Here is an 18,565-nt window from a genome sequence, read left to right on the forward strand (position 1 = left end):
GATGGAGAGAGGAATGACTGACTTAGAGGAAAGGTCTACAATTGGCTAAACTTAATACAGATGTGCAGAAATCATCCGATCAGCATTTTTAAAGTGCGGGGTCCAAGTTGGAGGAGGAGGAGGGGTGGGTTATTTTGATTATCAGACTTGAGAGTCGGTCCCTTTCTTGCTTTTGTCTGAGTGACAGGTCCATTCCTGAGATAAGAAATTTATACCATCCACTCATTCTTCCAGGAAATGGGAAGGTAAAGTCAAATAGCTGTCAGAAAAAAGCTCCCTTGCTTGAATTAATTAATAGAATTGTCAGCCAAGAAGGAACCAAACAATGAACTTGACTGCTTTGTGCATTTCAAATTCTGTCTCAGCTACATGATATGTTGGCAATCAGAAATTAATCATCTCTGAGATTAGAAAAGTGGAGAGACTTTAATCTTACCAAAGGAGCCCAGTTGTGGAGTCACAGATCTTCAAAACAGATGTTCAGAGGCTATTAAAGATCAAATTTTCAAAGAAAGTTAGAAAATACTCCTATGTTGCAGGGTAAATTACCATTTTTGACTAGCTGAAGCTCCATGTGATACACAGGCAGACGATGCTTGGGTGTGAGATTCAGACTTCGATTAGTCAGTAATGTTGATTTCAATTATAAAAATCCTTCTCCAATATAACTGTGGCCAGAAAACTACAGCCTTCTCAGTCCATTTCCACAGACATCATCCACACCCTTTTTCACTCTAAGATGAGGCTACTGTAATGCACGTGATATGGTACTATAATTAAAATCCATTAAGACACTAAAGCTGGTGCAGAATGTAGCAGGCCACCAAGATATCTTACTGAAATCACATCACCAGAGCTCCATAATTCACAGTGACTGCCTCTTGGTTTCCTGGTAGAAACAAAGGGGTTTTGTTCAAGCTTTAAATAATCTGGAACCTATTAGTCCAAAAGTCTGCTTCTCCAGCCTATGCTATGCTGTTGCAGTTGGAATCAGCAAGGCACTTAAGCTTAGTTTAGGACAGGCATTCTGCATATAGGATGCTTGACACTCAGATACATTCCCTTCCTCAATTCAGAATAGACCAAATTTACTGGCCTTTAGGGTGGTGAGCAAAGTCCCAGCTTTATGGGGAGAGTGAGGTAAGGAGAGAACAGGACTTTGAGGCAGGATGAGAGAACTTAGATGTTGTTGCTCTAATTATAAAGATTATTTGTGTTATGGAATTGAGCTGACTGATTTGTAATTTAATAAAATATAGGTGACAGTGATCTTTTAATTTTCAGGGGACCTAGAGCTCCCCATTTTTCTCCTATTACTGATTAGACATGGAAAGTGTGTATCCTTTAGATGAGGAAAGAACTGATGGTTTAGGGCAGTAGTTCTCAAAACTTTTGCATTGCTGACCCCTTTCACACAGCAAGCCTCTGAATGCGACCCCCCCTTATAAATTAAAAACACTCTTTTTATGTTTAACACTATTATAAATGCTGGAGGAGCAGCAGTATTTAGGGGTGGAGGCTGACAGCTGGTGACACTCCTTCTAATAACCTCACAACCTCCTGAGGGGTCACAACCTTCAGTTTGAGAACCCTTGGTTTAGGGTTTGTTTGAAGTGCTGTCACTTGTTCAATGTCCAAAGTTTCTGTTTACTAAATATTATGAAGGGGAAGGTGCTTTTTTCTATTAAACACTTATTTTGCAGAGTTATTTAATATTTCAAGGAATAAGCAGGCACAGCTATTGTCCAGTTATGGCTGCAGGATATTTTAAGTGCAGAATAAAGTGTATTTAAGACTAAGTGAGAAATAGTTTGACACTTGGCTTCCCAGGAAAGAAACTGCTTCTCTTCTGCCTCCTCACCCCTTTCTCACTGTGTTTCCAGGGTGGTTTTTCAAATTAATTATTTTTTAGCAAAAACAAACAGTGCAAGTTTGGTTGGCCTGGGCTCGCTGGCATTTAACACAGGGAAGCAATGCTTTGGGAGATGGATTGTGCTGTCTTGCCTAACAATTCTTGATATGCTTCACTAAGCTAGCAAGACAAAAGTGTAAGGGACAACTAAGTAAGGAGGATTGAAATAATTACAAAGTTGGAATGTGAGGCTCTGGTCCCTGCTATAATTATCCATAGATAGAAACTTTAGACATCCAACAGGTGACCGCACTTAAAAAAGAAACAACCCTCAAAGCATAGTTCTCTCTTTTTTTCTGAAGATTAGATACAGCAAGTATGTAATCTGTAATAGCAGCAAAAAGGGGAGGTGCTGACATAAGCAAGAATAGCAGATAATTTAATCAGCATGGCTGCAGTTTTGTGCATGTGTCTGTGTGTGTAAGTGATTCATTAGGAATGTTTTTAAATCCTATCATCTATGCACCTTTGGGGCTGCTGTACATGACTACTCTAAACTAAAACAGAAATCAGTCTAATTTTGAGCATGATACAGCTGCAGCTGTTTGCTACCAAATACCAGCTACTGCTCAGGCAAGCAAGATAAATGCGAAAGACACCTGCTTAATAAAGCTGACTGGAAATTTTCCAGCAAAAACATTTTTGCATTAGAAAATGCCCAGTCGTCAAAACCAAGATGTTTTGTGGAAACATGTAGATTTTGATGAATCTTCCAACAGAACATTAGAAGATTTTGAAACCCAGCTGGTTTCCTATCAATCTGACTACCAGCTGCCCAGCTGAAGGACTGCCTTGGAGCTGGGGACTTCAGGCCTTCCAGACTCTTATGCTGGTTGGCTCCATGGGCTGCCTGACTTCCACAGCCTGGGAGCTAGCTCCCCTGAGACTTTGGCAGTTGCAGGGGTCAGGTAGCCCTAGAGTCCCTGACTCTAAAGCAGGCAGCATGGTGGGGCTGCCCAGAAACCAACAACACTGAAAGGCCAAGAAACCGCTGACTGAATTGACACAATGCTGATCAGTTTCAGGACTGTTCACTACTGAATTACAGCTATGAAACTGATCAGACTGGCCAGTTAACAAATACAAAAGAACCACAGAAGCGAGTTTTGGTGTTTTAAAATGAAATATTGCAGGATTTAATTAAGTTCCATGGAAAATTGAGTTTTTGGCCTTGTTCAGATATGGAAAAAATTCTTCCAAAAAACACTGTTATTGAACAAAAAAAATCTGTTTCCTGGCCAATTCTAGTACTTAACAATAATACTTTCCCCTGCTATCTGTGGTTTTTGGCTTAAGGTGAACAGAATCGCTCTCAAACTAGATGTTAAAATTCAGTATATGTGAGCACCCTCCCCTTAAAAAACAAAAACAAAAAACTACATAAAATAGGTGAATGTCACTTCTGACCCCCCAAAAGTAGTCTAGGTATTCTCATATGAAAATGTCCAATAAATGTCAGATGTAACTAAGAGTTCTACAGAAGTTCACTTTATTTAGTTTTTTTTTTTTTTTTAAACAAGAAGATAATTCTTGGGATTTTTTTAAAAATAGGAATATTCTACTAACTTTGAGTTACAAAAATTATAGAAAAGTTTTATAGAATTTCAGTATAATTTAACTTAGAACTGAAGAATGTCTTTTTCTTAAGCCAAACACAAAGGAAGCATTGCTAGATGTTCTGGAAGTAACATTCATGTCTCTCAAGAGGTATTATGTACTGATGAGAAGAAACCCCAAAAAGGCAGTTGCAGACCTTGTATTCTTAGAGTATTTTCCCCACTCTATTTAGTGGATTCCCAGCCTTATACAACATTCCATAATACACACACTCAGTTTTGTATTGGCTGGGTACTTACATCTAGTCCAACAGTGAATTGCATCTTTATAGTTCGGTGCAACAGAAAAGCTGCCTTTCCTACATGTATAAGCTTAACTTCAAAGAGATGCAATTTGAAATTAAAATTGTTGCATAACTTCCAGTTTTGCAAGTGGATAAACAGGTAATAAAAAAACCAAGTTTACTATCTTCATGCTGCATCATGAAGTCAACTATGTGGAAGCCCCAACTGAAAGAGAGGGAAATTATTCAATCCAGTAAAAATGTAAGTACCTTTTAAAGTGCCCCCACCTTTTCATTCAGAAGTGAATAATCTCATCCTTCCTCAGAGCAAAAGTGTCAGCTAAGCATGACAAAAATCAACAAGATAAAATGTATGCCATTACTAACTTTAGGCCAGGGACACACAATACAGGGCAAGGAACTCCACATTTGAGCTGGTTCTAGTTCTGATGGATGGGTTTGCTGCCTCTCCCTATACAGAGCAGGCATAGGGGTTTAGCATACTGGCCTGACAGATCTGAGGACACTGGCAGAAGCATCTGTAACAAGATTCTCAACTTCTAAGATGGTGTGACAGCTGCTCCCTGCCATTTCATTCCTCTCACAACACCATGGAGATTTCTTATGTATGATTATGCTGACCCTGTTGGAAATTAAGTAGTGTCCGCTCTATTGAATGAAAGAAAGCCTCTTGATCAAGGCTATGATAGAGACAGCAGCTCTCCCATTTGGTGGAGCCAGATTTCTGTAGTAGACATGCAGAAGACTTCTGTAGGAGCAAAGTGAAAAGGAAGATCCCACGCAGTTGGCACTCTCCTTCCTTACACCCAAAAGGAGATGTGGGATCAGTGGATCTAAATTTGGAATTCCTGCTTGAGGGGAGACACCCTTGCTAGCCCTGATGGAGCTAGCATGCTAAAAGCAGAGTAGCTGGGATGGATCAAGGGCTTCCCACTAAGTACATACCTGTGGGTCTCAGACAGGATCATATGCAGGGCAACTAGCCCCTCCTCCACCTCCACTCTTTTTAGCACACTATCTCAACCAGAGGGAGCACAGCACAGTATGTCTCAAGCTAGAATGTACATCTGCAGCTTGAAAGGTAGACATACCCGAAGGTCAGTATCCTCTGTTCACAGACATGTGAATGGAGGGGTCAACTGATCTCCCTCCCCATGTTTAAAGTGGTGATTTGACCAAATACTTTTCCGATTTATAAACTGAAAACAAATAAATGCTTACCCCTTGTCTCCAAATAAGAGTACATTTGTTTTGCTTTAATCCAAACACATTAGTGTCCCTTTTCTTTAAAAAGCAGCTGCTGCACAATGAGGTGGACCCAGTAGGTCTGCAATGTGGATAGAACAGATCTGGCTTTACACTCTGGAGCACAAAGCAGAGTTTTGCAGGGAAGTATGCCAGCTCAGACCATGTCAATGTAGAGAAGCTCTCAGTGAGATAGGAATGGATGATTTTTTGATTTGATGTAGGTGAAAGAACTGGAAACAGAAGAGAAGAGTGTGCAAAGACAGAAGGGAAAACTAATGGTGGTTAACTGAAAACTAACCTGTCTTTTCTGGATATGGGGAGGAAGTGGCAGAAGGCTGCATGGTGTGTGCACAGTGGAGATTGGGGAAAAGCACAAAGGATTGTTTGGGGAGGGGAACTAGAATCCAGGAGTTCCAACTTGCAGTCCTCTAGCTCTCTAGCCAAAAGCCAGAGTCAGGGATTGAACCAAGAAACTGAGAGAGTCTCTTACATGCACAAACCTCCCTCCTGGCCTCTCAACTCCTATTGTGTGTTATTTATCTAATCTGTATCCTCGTACATGGTCACTCTTTTTGAGACTCCGGTTCCGTCCTTGCTGGGTGTTATGGACACATGAATTGGTGCCATGGATTGTATGTGCTATCCTACTCCTGTGCTGCTTTAAATCTCAAGCACCAGCTGTTTCCATGCATGTTCACTATCAACTCTGGCACAGCTCTCCCCTGACCCTGGAACATGTCCATTGAAAATATAAGTTACTGTTTTGAATTCCTTTCTCCTCCATGTCACCCACTGCATCGTCAAAATCTATAGGTAAGTTTAGTCAGTCAGGCACAAGCAGCAATGAAGTGCTCTTCCCATTCCACTATCGCCAAATGAACAAGCAGACCTCCAAAGCAGAATTATGTTTTAAGTTCTGTCATTTGCAGGTTGGGATGTGGTGTTTGGTTTAAAGTTCAGCTTTGGGGGTTTGTCTATCTACAGTAAAGTTTAGTTAGCCAAATGTTAATGGAGAAATGAATTGGTGCTACAGAATAATCAATTACATTCATCAGCTGCTCTAATAGATTCAGGATTGTATTTTACTGTGGTAATAGCACAAAAAACTGGTTCTCAGTTAAGTTCTGCATACAGACAGGTTTATGTAAAATATATAAACATTTGTCCAAGTTGTTACAGATTGCATAAATATGGCATTTTTACTGGTGCATTTACATATGTGCATGTACAATGATGTGCAAATAATCACAATTTGATTACAATCTTTGAAAAGCACTTGAACTTTGCATCCAAGTAAAGCAATGAATGAAAAAATGCCCACTGAATAATTTAAATACCAAACTCATAACATGGTTTAAAATATTCTCAGTAAAACTTTCACACATTTAAAATAGTTTTTATTCCTTTTATTTGTATATGTCAAAATACATTTTTTCCAAAAGAGTGGGTTTTGCAACTAGTTTCATGCAGATACAAGGTCTGCTCAGTACTACCAATAAAATCAATATAGCACAGTAGCCGTTCGGTTCTTAGATAAAGAATAAATAACCTAAATATAAAACACTAAAATATTAGAAACATGTATTTATTCATTCACTGGCACTCAAACTTTACCAAATATAATCCAGAATATGCCTAAGTGTCTCAGAACAGAACTGAACATGTTGCATCCATTCAAACTGACCAATTCTCTGCCTTTTATGTTAGCATAAGACAATGATGGTTCCCTATATTCAGACCCATCTCTCACACAGATCAATTATAACAAGATATCTCAAAAACTATCCTTGTACCTTTAAAATCAAGAATCCTGAGCTTGGTAGTAAGAGCATAACCTTACATCTTCAAAAAACCAATCAACAGAAAGAACATGTTCCCCTTACCAAAAAACCAAAAACAAAACAAAAATAAAAAAACAAAACAAAAAAACACACACACAAAAAAAGCCTCCCCACCCCAATAAAACAAAACTCCTCCCCAAGAAGTAGGCAGTAGAACACAATGACCTTTTTAAATGAAGGGGTACAAATTCACATTTAATATAGTATACAATAACCGAGAATACAATAGCTACTACAAGCTTTACATGTACAATTGATTTTAATGGCTGAACTGTTCAGTGGTATTAGGCAATAGTCTATGTGCCAATAAGATGTCATCTTGTATAGTTTAGTGAAAATAGAAAAGCTGTTTGTTTCTAACAAAAGCAATCTTCACTTAAGTACTTTTTTTTTTTAAAAAAGGCCACTGAAATGTATAAAATGGTCTGAACATGATGGTGGTATCAACTCAGATGCCTTTTCACATGGCAATAACAGTGCATATAAACATTGTGAGTGTAATGGGTTAGGTTTTGCAAATGATTTAGTAACTTTACTTTGGCTAGCACAACAGTTTTGGACAGCACTCAGATAAATACAGGTATGTGAAATGTAGTGAAGCAGTTATATTTATGCAACTTTTATTATGGTGAACACTATCAAATGAAAAAATGGGAGTAACAAGGTAATAAAAGTATTTTATAGTTCAAACCTTTTGTCAAGATAGGGCTCTGTAGAATGTACAATGTGTAAATTCATTATACCATAAAAATTAATGAACTTTGTTAAATACACTATTCTGGAGTAGCCTAATTTGCATTAACAGACATTTGCAATAGGGAAGATATTCAAGCATGCCACGTGGTGGTCTGAAAATCAAAACAGTACACATTTATATATACAGCATCACTCAACTCAGTACCTGCTAAAATGAATGTGAAGATTACAGGATCTAACATGTTTCACTACAAACTTTTTTTTTTAAAGTGACCAATAAAGGCAGAAAACAGGACTTGTAAAATAATTCTAGTTTCAACTGACTTTAAAGCATCTTGTATAGGAAATAAATGCATATTGCACAAACAGTGAAAGCAAATGTTCCACCAAACATCTCTGTTCCAGGTGGTTGGACAATACAACTCTAGTTAGCAACACAAAGATGTATTTTAAAGGGTTGTGTGGTCTCTGCAAATGATAAAGCTGTGAAAACACTGTACAAGAAAAAAAAAACTGGTACAAGAATAATTAAAAGGGAAAACACATATCCAAACTTAGATGTAAAGAAAAAACTTTGTATAGAAAAACTATGAACTGTGGCACAACATGAGTAATTGTCTTCTGTGAGAGCTGAAAGCTTTTGTTGATGCAAAAGTGTTTATGTACAACTAAGGCTTACTGGTTAAATATCTGAGGCATATCTGGCCTTGAACACTTTCCTTATATGCTGTAGCTGTAAACAAGATTTCTCAGTCATTTTATCTTCTCAGCAGCTGCACTTTAACATGAAACAATGATCCTGATAAAAAGAACACAGGTAAGAGGGCATTTGGCAGGATATCTGAAAATGACAGTCTCCAAAAAATCTTCCCAAGCTTCCAGTGACTGCCACATCATGGTCCACTGGAGTTGCTAGATATGTGCAATACCATTTTGCTGCTGTAGTAAACCTTTTTATTTGGAAAGTTTGCTTATAACTCTGATCAAGGCCCCATTTTCATCTTTTAGCCTCTGGTTGTCTGCCTTCAAGTCTGGTAGCATCTATCAAAAAATGGAAGCACGATGGTTATTTTGCTGTTATAACCTAAAACAAAGGCAACAAAACTAGACAAGGCAGTCATCAGAAATAGAACTCTTATTCACAGAAGTTGTTTTAGTTCTTTCAGTAATAAAGTGGTTTAGAGCACTTGGCCTTCTGGCATGAAACAATTAGGCTGGAATATAAATTGTCCTTTGCTAGCACCAGATGCAGTAAAATTCAGTAGCCGGAAAAAAAATGGCCTCATCCTGCTCTAGGTGCTTTTGTGCAAAGTAAATGTTGTTGAATTGTTTTAAAGGGTTTAATTACTTACAAGTGCACAACCAATGTTTGTAATCGATTGATTCTTACTATTCAAGAGGCCCATCTATACTAGCAATCTGCATTATTTCATCAAGATTTAATATTAAAGCTAAGCATTTCTAGTACTGTTTGTTCCTGCATTGGTTCCAGCTTTCCGTAATACCCAGCCTGATCAACATAACATGCTTCAGCATGTCTACCTGTAGCACTACCTTCAACCTATGCTTCAGATCACCCATCCCAAATAGCAGAGAGTACAGACACCCAAGAAAACTACATTAAAAGAACATTAAAGGTTGCAAAGTCAAACATTCAAAAGTTAGAAAATTCCAGAATTAAGGTTCCCTGGAAGGCTGGGAAATGCACAGGCAGAGAGAGTTAGGAACCAACAATGGGAGAGGCAGGGTGGACAGGCACGGGGGGAGAGGGGGCAGGAGCTGGGATGACACTTGGACAGGATCAGAGAGGGAGCATAGGCTAGGATCACAAAGATCTATAACCACTACAGAGAACACTCCCCTACAGGAATTACTCTCCACATTCATCTGCAGTCAGAAAATATCTGTGAAGGCTCTTGGGAAACTGTCTCCTCACCCGACACAAAAGATAACAGCCTATTTCTGTTAACAGCTACCTCAGCATCAGAGCTCTGTGCTTTGGATCTAAATGTCCAAACCCTGCTTATGACCCATTCAACACAATTCCAACATGATTTTTGTTTGTTTGTTTGTTTGTTTAAAAAACGTTAGCAAATTGCACACACAACAACAACCCCATATGTTAAAAGAACACTAAGGCTGCAAAATCAAGCATTCAAAAGTTAGGCTGCCCACACAATGTAATTCTCTCCTGCCCCCAGTGTGTCTGTATTATGATACAGACTGACTACATGATCACATCCCCCCCTGCATAATACCTGTCTCTTCAGTGCACAGGACAGGCCTGCCCAGGGAATGAATCACGGTTGTGTAGTGAGTTACGGTGTCTCATTTGCAGAAAAGTGAAGGTGCGTGATGAGTGCAGCAGGACATAGCAGGAAGAGGAAAGATGGTCTCATCATGATTAAGGAACTTGAATGCCACCTGGAGAATTAGAGTCTATCTTTGCCTCTGCCACAGCATTCCTGTGTGAAGCTAAGCACTTTAGTGGCCATCTGTGAAAAGTCTGGTTTTAATTGTGTGTTCCTCATTTTATGGGTGTCCTAATTTTTGACCCTCGGGAGTGATGTGCAGAAGTGCTCAGCACTCACAGCTGCAACTGAAGTCAATGGGAGCTGAGCTTCGATCATATAAACAGCTATAAAATGCTAGGGACTTTGAAAAAAATCAAGCCTCGTGTGTCTCCACTTGGGCACCCAAAATTAGCAGGCACTTTACTATTTTGCCCTTAATCTTTCTGAGCTTCAGTTCCCCAGCTGTAAAATGGGGACAATACCCCTCATCTCAGGGGTGTGATTAATGTTTGTGAAGCACTCTCATGCTATGATCAGAGAACCACAGAAACACTCACGAGGATATTAATAATTCTATCTTCAGATCAGGGTTTGAATGGTATGTGTTAAATCAGGCATAGGGCTGAACACTGAACAAAGGAGAAGATTAAACGTCATGGAATGAGGCAGGGGCTTTTGAGCACTTGACTTTGCAACGTTAACTCAGTGTCTTTTTTTTAATGCAATATTATCTCTAGTTTACTGTGGTGTATGTATTACATGTATGGACAGATCTCTGCACCACGTAATATGGTTTGTTCTAGTGTTTCTGTCTTATCTGGGGAAATAGTGTATAGTGAAATATAGATGAAATGGCCAAAGGCTACCACGCTCCTACCTTTTCTGAAACCTCAGTGCCTTCTGAGTGTCTGTGCTCGCAGAGGTAAGATACTTGGTTTTATTCTTCGTATATTTGTAAAAAGAAAATTATTTTGTTTTACATGGTATTGTGTTTGCCTGCTTCTTGTTTTGAAGCTAAACAGTTTTCTCTTTAGGATCTAGAGAGCAGAAAAATGCAAGTTCAGGTGTGGACTGAGAACGTCTCTCTGACCTATCCATGAGGCTTAGTCAATTCCGCCATGTCCCCAAACGTACTAGTCAGTCCTCAAGGCAAATCTCGGAGAGTGTGGTATGGCAGGCTGACCAGAAGTGCACCTGAAGGAGATAAGTACCATAGAGAGCTGAGAGTTACTAATGTGTGTATGGGGTGGGGGGAGCTTGGTTTCTTTTCACAAATGTTTTTTTTTAATTTTCTGTACAAATCTCTAGTGTGTGGGAGATGTGCCTCCAGCTCCAGAGTCCTGTGCCAACTCACTCCTTAATGAGGGAGCTACAGTTATGTATGTGAGTACACATGAGCTTTAGCTCTCCCCCCAACCCTTCCCCGCCCCCAGTGAATTTCCATCCAGATGAAAAAAACACTGTTCAAACATAGCCTGTATTTAGATAAAGCCCTATTTGGTATGCAGTTACATAGTTGCCAAAAACTGTCCTTAATAGTTTTTATTCTGATGAAGCTATTTGTGCATTACTACTCAAGGCAGGAAGTAGTAATGGGCAGAGAAAATATCAGCCAAATACTGAACGGGGGAGGTGATAACACCAGTGTTCTGTATCACTGCAGTAGTAGATATAGGTATTATGGGATTGATCTGGGAGGACAAGCTGAAATAGATTAGCTGCAACTTTGTGCTCCTTATGTATATGAATGCTAAAATGGTTCAACGTGAACCAGCCAAAGCAGAACAACTGACAACATTTGCTTGCAGCTAGTGCAATCTTACTGGATTTAGAAGTTCTGGCGACACATCCATATACCACTTTCAATACAAAAGGGGCAGATTCTCAGCTGGTATAAGTAATGAAGCTATAACAAGTTACACCAGCTGAGGATCTGCCCCCAAACAGTTCACTACCGTTTCAGGTGCTTGAATAGGTGGTGTAAATGCCAAAATTCTCTAGTGTAGCTGAGCATTTGGTTAACCCTTCACTATATATGTAAAGCTTCAATTCCAGTTTACTTCTCCCTGAAAATCAAGAGCATCTTTCTATGGTCTCTTAAATAAGCAAGACTATAACATGCACTATTTATGTCTTGTTATATTATTGTGGGTAATTTTGCATAGGTCTGTTGATGCAAAATGTCATTCAATAGTCACTAAGCATGCCTTTTAGTAGCCAAACCCAGATTTTTACAAAACCAAACTCTCAAATGATTAACAGTTTTGCATAAACAGAGGTTTAAACAGACTGAGCTCATGAGTATGTGTGGCCTCCTACCCCAACCCCTCAATGGAAAATTCTGAGGCTTGAGGCATGTAGGCAGACACAAAAGAAATGCATACGTCTCTCCTCTGAGAGGGACAGAGAGAATGTGTGCGCGCAAAAATGAGGATGGTGTGAGAGCTAATAACCATAAAAAAAATCTATTTTTAAATATATTTTCATCTGGCCCAGATCCACAGGGCTCAGAGCTTCAGCCGTGCACAATTTTTCTATCAAGGATAAAGGGCTAGGGGGCTGAAAGATTTGGCATGTGGAGAAGGGGCAGGGAATGGGTCAAATTTTGTTTTCTCAAAGGTGGCCACCAAATGGATTTTTCACAGATGTCCCCTGTAATTGAATTTCACACAGGTATAACGTGTAATCTTCAAAATCAACACTCAGATTTCCTTTGGTTTACAGTTACAGATTTTCAAAACTATTCTAGATCTAGTTTGATAAAAAGAATATTAGCACAACAACTGAGCCAGACCTGAACTAAACAAAGAAGTATTTGAACAAATACATAAGCAGCCTTGAAATTCAAATATATTCTTGAAGAAAAGATGACTTTTTTGCATACCAAAACTCTACGTACTGGAATGTAAAAACTAGAATAGCTGATGCAAACAATCAAGTCCATAATCCTGAAATCATTACTCAGATATTCACTAGTACAATTTTGATTTGGGTCAGTCTTATAAAAGTTAACTATAGTGGAGAGAGGAAGATCTCTACTGTCAATTTTAATATATTGGAAATCTTGAGATCAATCTTCCAACTCTGCGTCTTGTACAAAAGTCAAACCAAAGGAAACCTAATGCTAGTTCAAGTCTTGTATGAATAGCCATGACTTCTGGGGCACCACAACTTTACATAATCTATAAATAAACTACAATCAAAAATCTTGTACAAGCCAAGACAGACCTATTTCTTGAACTATCCTCTGATTTGTCTTTGAATGCAAAATGAGAAGATATGATACTAGTAAGGATAATATCAAATCCTACCAATGTGTCTGTAATAAGGAACAGTAGCTGGGACAACTGGACATCATGCATAAGCCACACTTCTGTAATCAAGCAATAAGTAAATCTTTGGACACACAAGCATTAATAGTAAAGTGCTGCCAAAGCACTAGCTAAAATTCAACACCTGCCAAGCTACTCAAAGGAGGAAAAATGAAGAAAGAAGAAATTACAAGTCCAGAGAACGTAGTTGCCTACAGGACCCAGAGAGCTTTGTAACCACTCTGGTCAAGGCCCTATTCTCAGCCAGCAGTCGCTCATTTAAATGTCTCAAAGATTGAATCTGCAGGAATCATAAAGAAATAGGAGTGAAAACAAGAGAAAAGCAAGTATATTTTTAAAAAAAAAACAGACAAGGAGAATTGAAAGAAAACTTAAATCAAAAGAGACAGTCATGTTAAAAGCAGATAACTAGCTGTGAAAGGAAAGGATCAAAAAGTGGCACATTCTTGAAATGTAATCTAAGAACAGCCAGTGATTAGTCACAGCTTTCCAGAACAATTCAGGATGCATTAACAATGAGAGTTATTCCAGGAATTCTTTACTTAAAATTCTAATTACATGGACTAAATATCCTATTCAGCAATCTGCAAATAATCATGTGCTTAACACTATATGACACTTTCTAGCACTACAGCAAACAAAAGGATGAGAGAATCTTATAATTAAAAACATTAATGTGTGGCTGCAAATAAAGAACTTTGTAAAACTGGTAATATATTTGTATTCTCTATTTCTCTTATCACTCTAGCCATCCTTAAGGATATACTTGTAGGTTAACACAATGTGAAAGTCTCTATCCTGCAATTCCCCATCATTAGAGGAAAGATAATTTTTTCCCATGCTGTAGTTTGCTTTCTGTCCCAAATATTATTTTGTCCTCCATTAAGGCACGCGTACTTAGCTCTAAATCTAATGCAGATAAAACAACATGGTTGTCTTTTGTATACTTCTCTGCTTCTCATCATCCATTATGTCAGCAAGAACTCATGTATGCCTTTCAAAGAACAGTATCTGGAAGTAAGAGCTGTTGCGGAGCAGCAGGGAGAGCTCAAAAATGTGTTTTAGAAGAAACCCTTTAGCAATAGAATAGTGAATACTGGCTGTCAATAGACTCGTGGTCTCTCTAAAATTATGGCATCCAAAGATGTTTTCTAGTTCACCGCATTCCAACTGCTTCCTTGGTATGATTCAATTTTATCACTGGTTTGGTTGGCTCGCTTCTGGAGTTTTGTCCATGGATATAATGAAAAATGTATATATGGTCAGCTCCCTGGATTAACCTTATTTAGCTCAAATCATATCACTCAGGACCTAAACTGGGTAAATGCCAGAGAGAGAAGAACTGTGCATTGAACCATATCATGACTTAAGAAAAGAAAACAAATCACAGAAATTAACTCTAAAACTACAAGGTTAAAGTCATATTTATTAAAAAAATCTCATAGGCCAAATCTTCTGTTTTGCACTACTGTAAGAAGTTAGTGAAAACCATACAATACCATCTCAGCCTCTAAAAGTGATAACTTAAACCAAGGGGAAAAGTGTAAAAAAAAATTGCTACCCTAGAAACTTTTGACTTTTCTCCCTGGTTACCACCCTAAACTTGTAAATCTCAGCCACTTTCTTAAAAAAAAAAAAAATTATATATTTTAAAAATCACCCTTTGCTGTTATATCCTTTGCAAACAGAAAAGCAATGGAATTGCAGATTACTGCACAAGAGATTCTGTTGTGTTGGAAACTCAGGGAAATGATGTATTTGCCTATTCGCCAATGAGATTGCCAACAGCTGGAAAACTTCCACCTTACAAATAATGTTAACAACCAGTGCACACTTTTACAGAATTAGTCACAAATGGTGTGAAACACTTACTTTGAGTTCCTCTTCCATTTCAGATATCCGTCTTTCCAGAGCTCTTCGTTCCTAGATCAAACGAGTGGCGTTAATGGTAAGCAATGCAAATTGCATTTTTAATACTTATAAATATGGTGAACATTGTGATACATGTCAAGTTTCAAAGACCAAACAACTAGAAGCACAGAGCATACAGGAGACTTGTGATGCCAGTGATGTGTAGAAAATTCGTTCACATTAAAATTTAAAAATGTAGATGGAAGAGAGATTAAGATATTTATTACTATTTTCAAAATACACCCCATCTCTTCCTGTACATTAATTTGGACAGGGTATAAGTTTATAAGTATGCTTTTGTTCAGATTTATTCCCTCAGGTAGACTTTTGTGATAATTTAACACACAAGAAATGCAGAAAATGATCAGAAACAAACAAGTATATTAAAAGAAACAAAAGCACAAAAAGCATAAGCTTTCATAGACAAGCAAATATAGCTGAAACGTTTGTGTTCTCTCAGAATCTTCCCAAGACACTATTTTTTTTTTTTTAAAGTTCATTCCCATAATATATTCTAGATTAACAACACAGGCAACAGACTTGATATCATGATTGCTTTCCTTGTGTAAGACAATGCAGTGGGTCTCGTTTAAAAGCAGTTGCTGTATTCAGTATTTTACATTCCAATTTTTCAAAGAGTGAAAGGCAAAAGCTACAGATTACTGCAAAGTGCACATTTATATCTGCATACAATGGTGTTATGCAAAACAGCAAGCAGCATTAACTGAGGTGTGTAAAACTTTGGTTAGATCATACCGCCCAGTAGATACTGACTCTTGCCGGTCACCTTTCAGATACAAACCATTTGAATTTAGTTTAATGATAGTGAAGTTATTCCCCAGACATATTTCCCCATTTTAGCAAAATAACTTTAAAGGTTTAGCAAAGAAATCATTCACTGCAGTTGTTAGTATCCTTAGTTTATTCTACTTAATGATTTTGAGTTGAGAATTGTATTTTGACAAGATGATATTGACAGATAATAATGGGCATAGTTATCAGTACCAGTGAGTTAACTGCAGTAAGCAAGTGAGTAACAAAAGCAAAATAACAAAGCCAAATAAAATAATTCCAAGAAAGCAGTAAACTCAAGTCACCAAGAGTTACATCAGTTACTTATTATTAGTTTTTAAGGCTAGCATTTATTACCAGAGCTCTTAGAAACTAGCGGTCAATTAAATATAGTTCAGACTTCATTAAGTTTTTACAGTTCAAGCGCGGGTGGATTGATTCAAATCAAAAGCAATTTAAATAACCAATTTCAGTCATGATTTAAATCAGCAAGCAGGAAACACTGATTTAAAATAATTTTAATTGTGTTTCCCAGTTGTACTTCATAATCTTTTTCTAAAGAAAGATTGATTTTCATTGATTGGTAACCAATGAAAATGTTGATTTACAACTAAATGTAGCCTTTAAATTAGATTTGGTGCTTAATTTTGCTAACCAGGAGGATATGCTATATCTATACATTTAAGATTTACTTAAAACAGCTTATTTACGCTTATTCGCATTCTTAACATGTTTATGTTAGAAAATGGTTATTATCTAAAAGTTTATAAAAACATGTTTTGCATTTAAAACTGATTTATTAAACAAAGGAAGCGTTATGCCTAATAAATTAGCTGAACTGATTGTTTCTAGTCATAATCGGAGTTTAATGTCAAAAGGGACTACCAGATCATGTAGTTAAGGGGTCCCCAACGCAGTGCCCGTCGGTGCCATGATGCCCACAGGGACATCTTAATGCGCCCGCATCCTAGCCGCCAGAAGAGCACCCGCTGAAATGCCGCAGCAGCATTTTGGTGGGGATGCCTCTCGATGACAATGCTTGTCGCTGACAAGTGATGTCATCGAGAGGCGTCACTCCCAAATTTCGGCGGAGACACCTCTCGATGACGTCGCTTGTAGACGGCAAGCAACGTCATCGAGAGACGTCGCTGCCGAAAAGCTGACAAAATTCGGCGGGTGCTCCACCGCCGCAGTGGTGCTTCGGCTAGCGACTGCCAGCCAAAAAGGTTGGGGACTACTGATGTAGTCTCACCTCCTGAATATCTACTGCCACTGAGCACCTACATACTAAACTCAACCAAAATATTGCAGCCCACAGGAGACTAGACTATTGTGTGTCACAGGCAGAGAATAGAAGGGAGCGAGCTGCACCAGTGCCCGAGGTCCCGCAATTGCTGGGAAATAATTAAGTAGCGTATAACCAGATAATCCTGGCAAATGACTCACACCGATGTGTAGTGGAAGGCAAACCCCTACAAGGACACAGCCACCTAACCTGGGGGAAAAATCCTGCCTGATCCCACATATGGTGATCAGTTAGACCCTGAGCATGTGAACAAGAACCAGCCAACCAAACACCTGCAGGAAAGAATGCTTGGGGCCACCTCAACACTAGCCCTCCCCATCCGGTGTCCATGGTCACCATGTCCTTCAAAATTTTAGAACTAGCAGATCTCATGCTCTCTCACTTAATTTGTATTCATAGTTTATAAGAGGAAATCAAGGTTTCCTGCTTTTTTAGCTCCCTATTGGTGTCTCAACTTGGAATGAACTAGTCATTGAACTGAACAAGTTGAATAAACTGAAATGAAAATATTCTTTCTGCATCTACAGAAGAGGCTATTGCTGTGATAGCTAGTTCAGCACTTCAACAAATTCTGGTTCCAGGTGTTTTGCCAGTGACTTCCGAGAGTTCAGTGGTATATTGGGGGAAGGGATAGTTCAGTGATTTGAACATCGGCCTGCTAAACCCAGGGTTATGAGTTTAATCCTTGAGGGGGCCACTTAGGGATCTGGTGCAAAAAATCAGTACTTGGTCCTGCTAGTGAAGGCAGGGAGCTGGACTCGATGACCTTTCAAGGTCCCTTCCAGTTCTAGGAGATATACCTATCTCCAGTTATATAAAATGTAAATATCTTTCTTTAAAATTTGGCAAATGTACTATTTAATACTATTCGGTATTTAAATTATTTTAATAGATTATAGTAAGTTTAGGCCTTAAAATAGATAATTTCAAATTTTAATTTTAAATAGGTTAATTTTTTAAAAAAACCCAGTTTTTAATTTGAATAAAACAATCCAATTTAAATAAAAAAGTATTTTTTAAAAAATATAATTGCTTTTTATCTACACTGGTCCAAGCTACACAAGAGGGGCTCTTAATTGGGCTGACCTAGTAAATTGTTTGTTATGCAAATAGCAAAATTCTGATTAATAGAATCATAGAATATCAGGGTTGGAAGGGGTCATCTACCCCACACAGATTTTTTGCCCCAGATCCCTAAATGGCCCCCTCAAGGATTGAACTCCTAACCTTGGGTTCAGCAGACCAATGTTCAAACCACTGAGCTATCCAGAAAATGAAAGTTGTTTCTATGATCCAGAAGCGTCCCTAACAACAAGCTTCTTACTGTACTGGGAGTGTATTTTAAAAAACAAAAACACAGTTACAACTACAT

General features: G+C 38.3%; 1 protein-coding gene across 3 annotated transcripts in view; it reads right to left on the reverse strand.

The window, feature by feature from the left end:
• Positions 1-6,138: 6,138 nt before the first annotated feature.
• The window catches only part of PPP1R12A (protein phosphatase 1 regulatory subunit 12A), a 235,330-nt gene continuing 222,903 nt past the window's right edge, over positions 6,139-18,565 (reverse strand). For 2 of the 3 annotated variants that reach the window (XM_032798963.2, XM_032798961.2), the window contains 2 exons: positions 15,057-15,107; positions 6,139-8,599 (listed from right to left, as the gene is read on the reverse strand). In XM_032798963.2, the coding sequence (XP_032654854.1) occupies positions 8,513-8,599; positions 15,057-15,107 (138 nt within the window). In that variant the 3' untranslated portion in view covers positions 6,139-8,512. Of the gene's footprint in view, positions 8,600-15,056; positions 15,108-15,851; positions 15,883-18,565 lie in introns of all 3 variants that reach the window. The other variant, XM_032798962.2, reaches the window with a different exon arrangement.

Source organism: Chelonoidis abingdonii, chromosome 1 (genome assembly GCF_003597395.2).
Source record: "Chelonoidis abingdonii isolate Lonesome George chromosome 1, CheloAbing_2.0, whole genome shotgun sequence".
In the NCBI taxonomy this organism is placed as follows: Eukaryota; Metazoa; Chordata; order Testudines; family Testudinidae; genus Chelonoidis; species Chelonoidis abingdonii.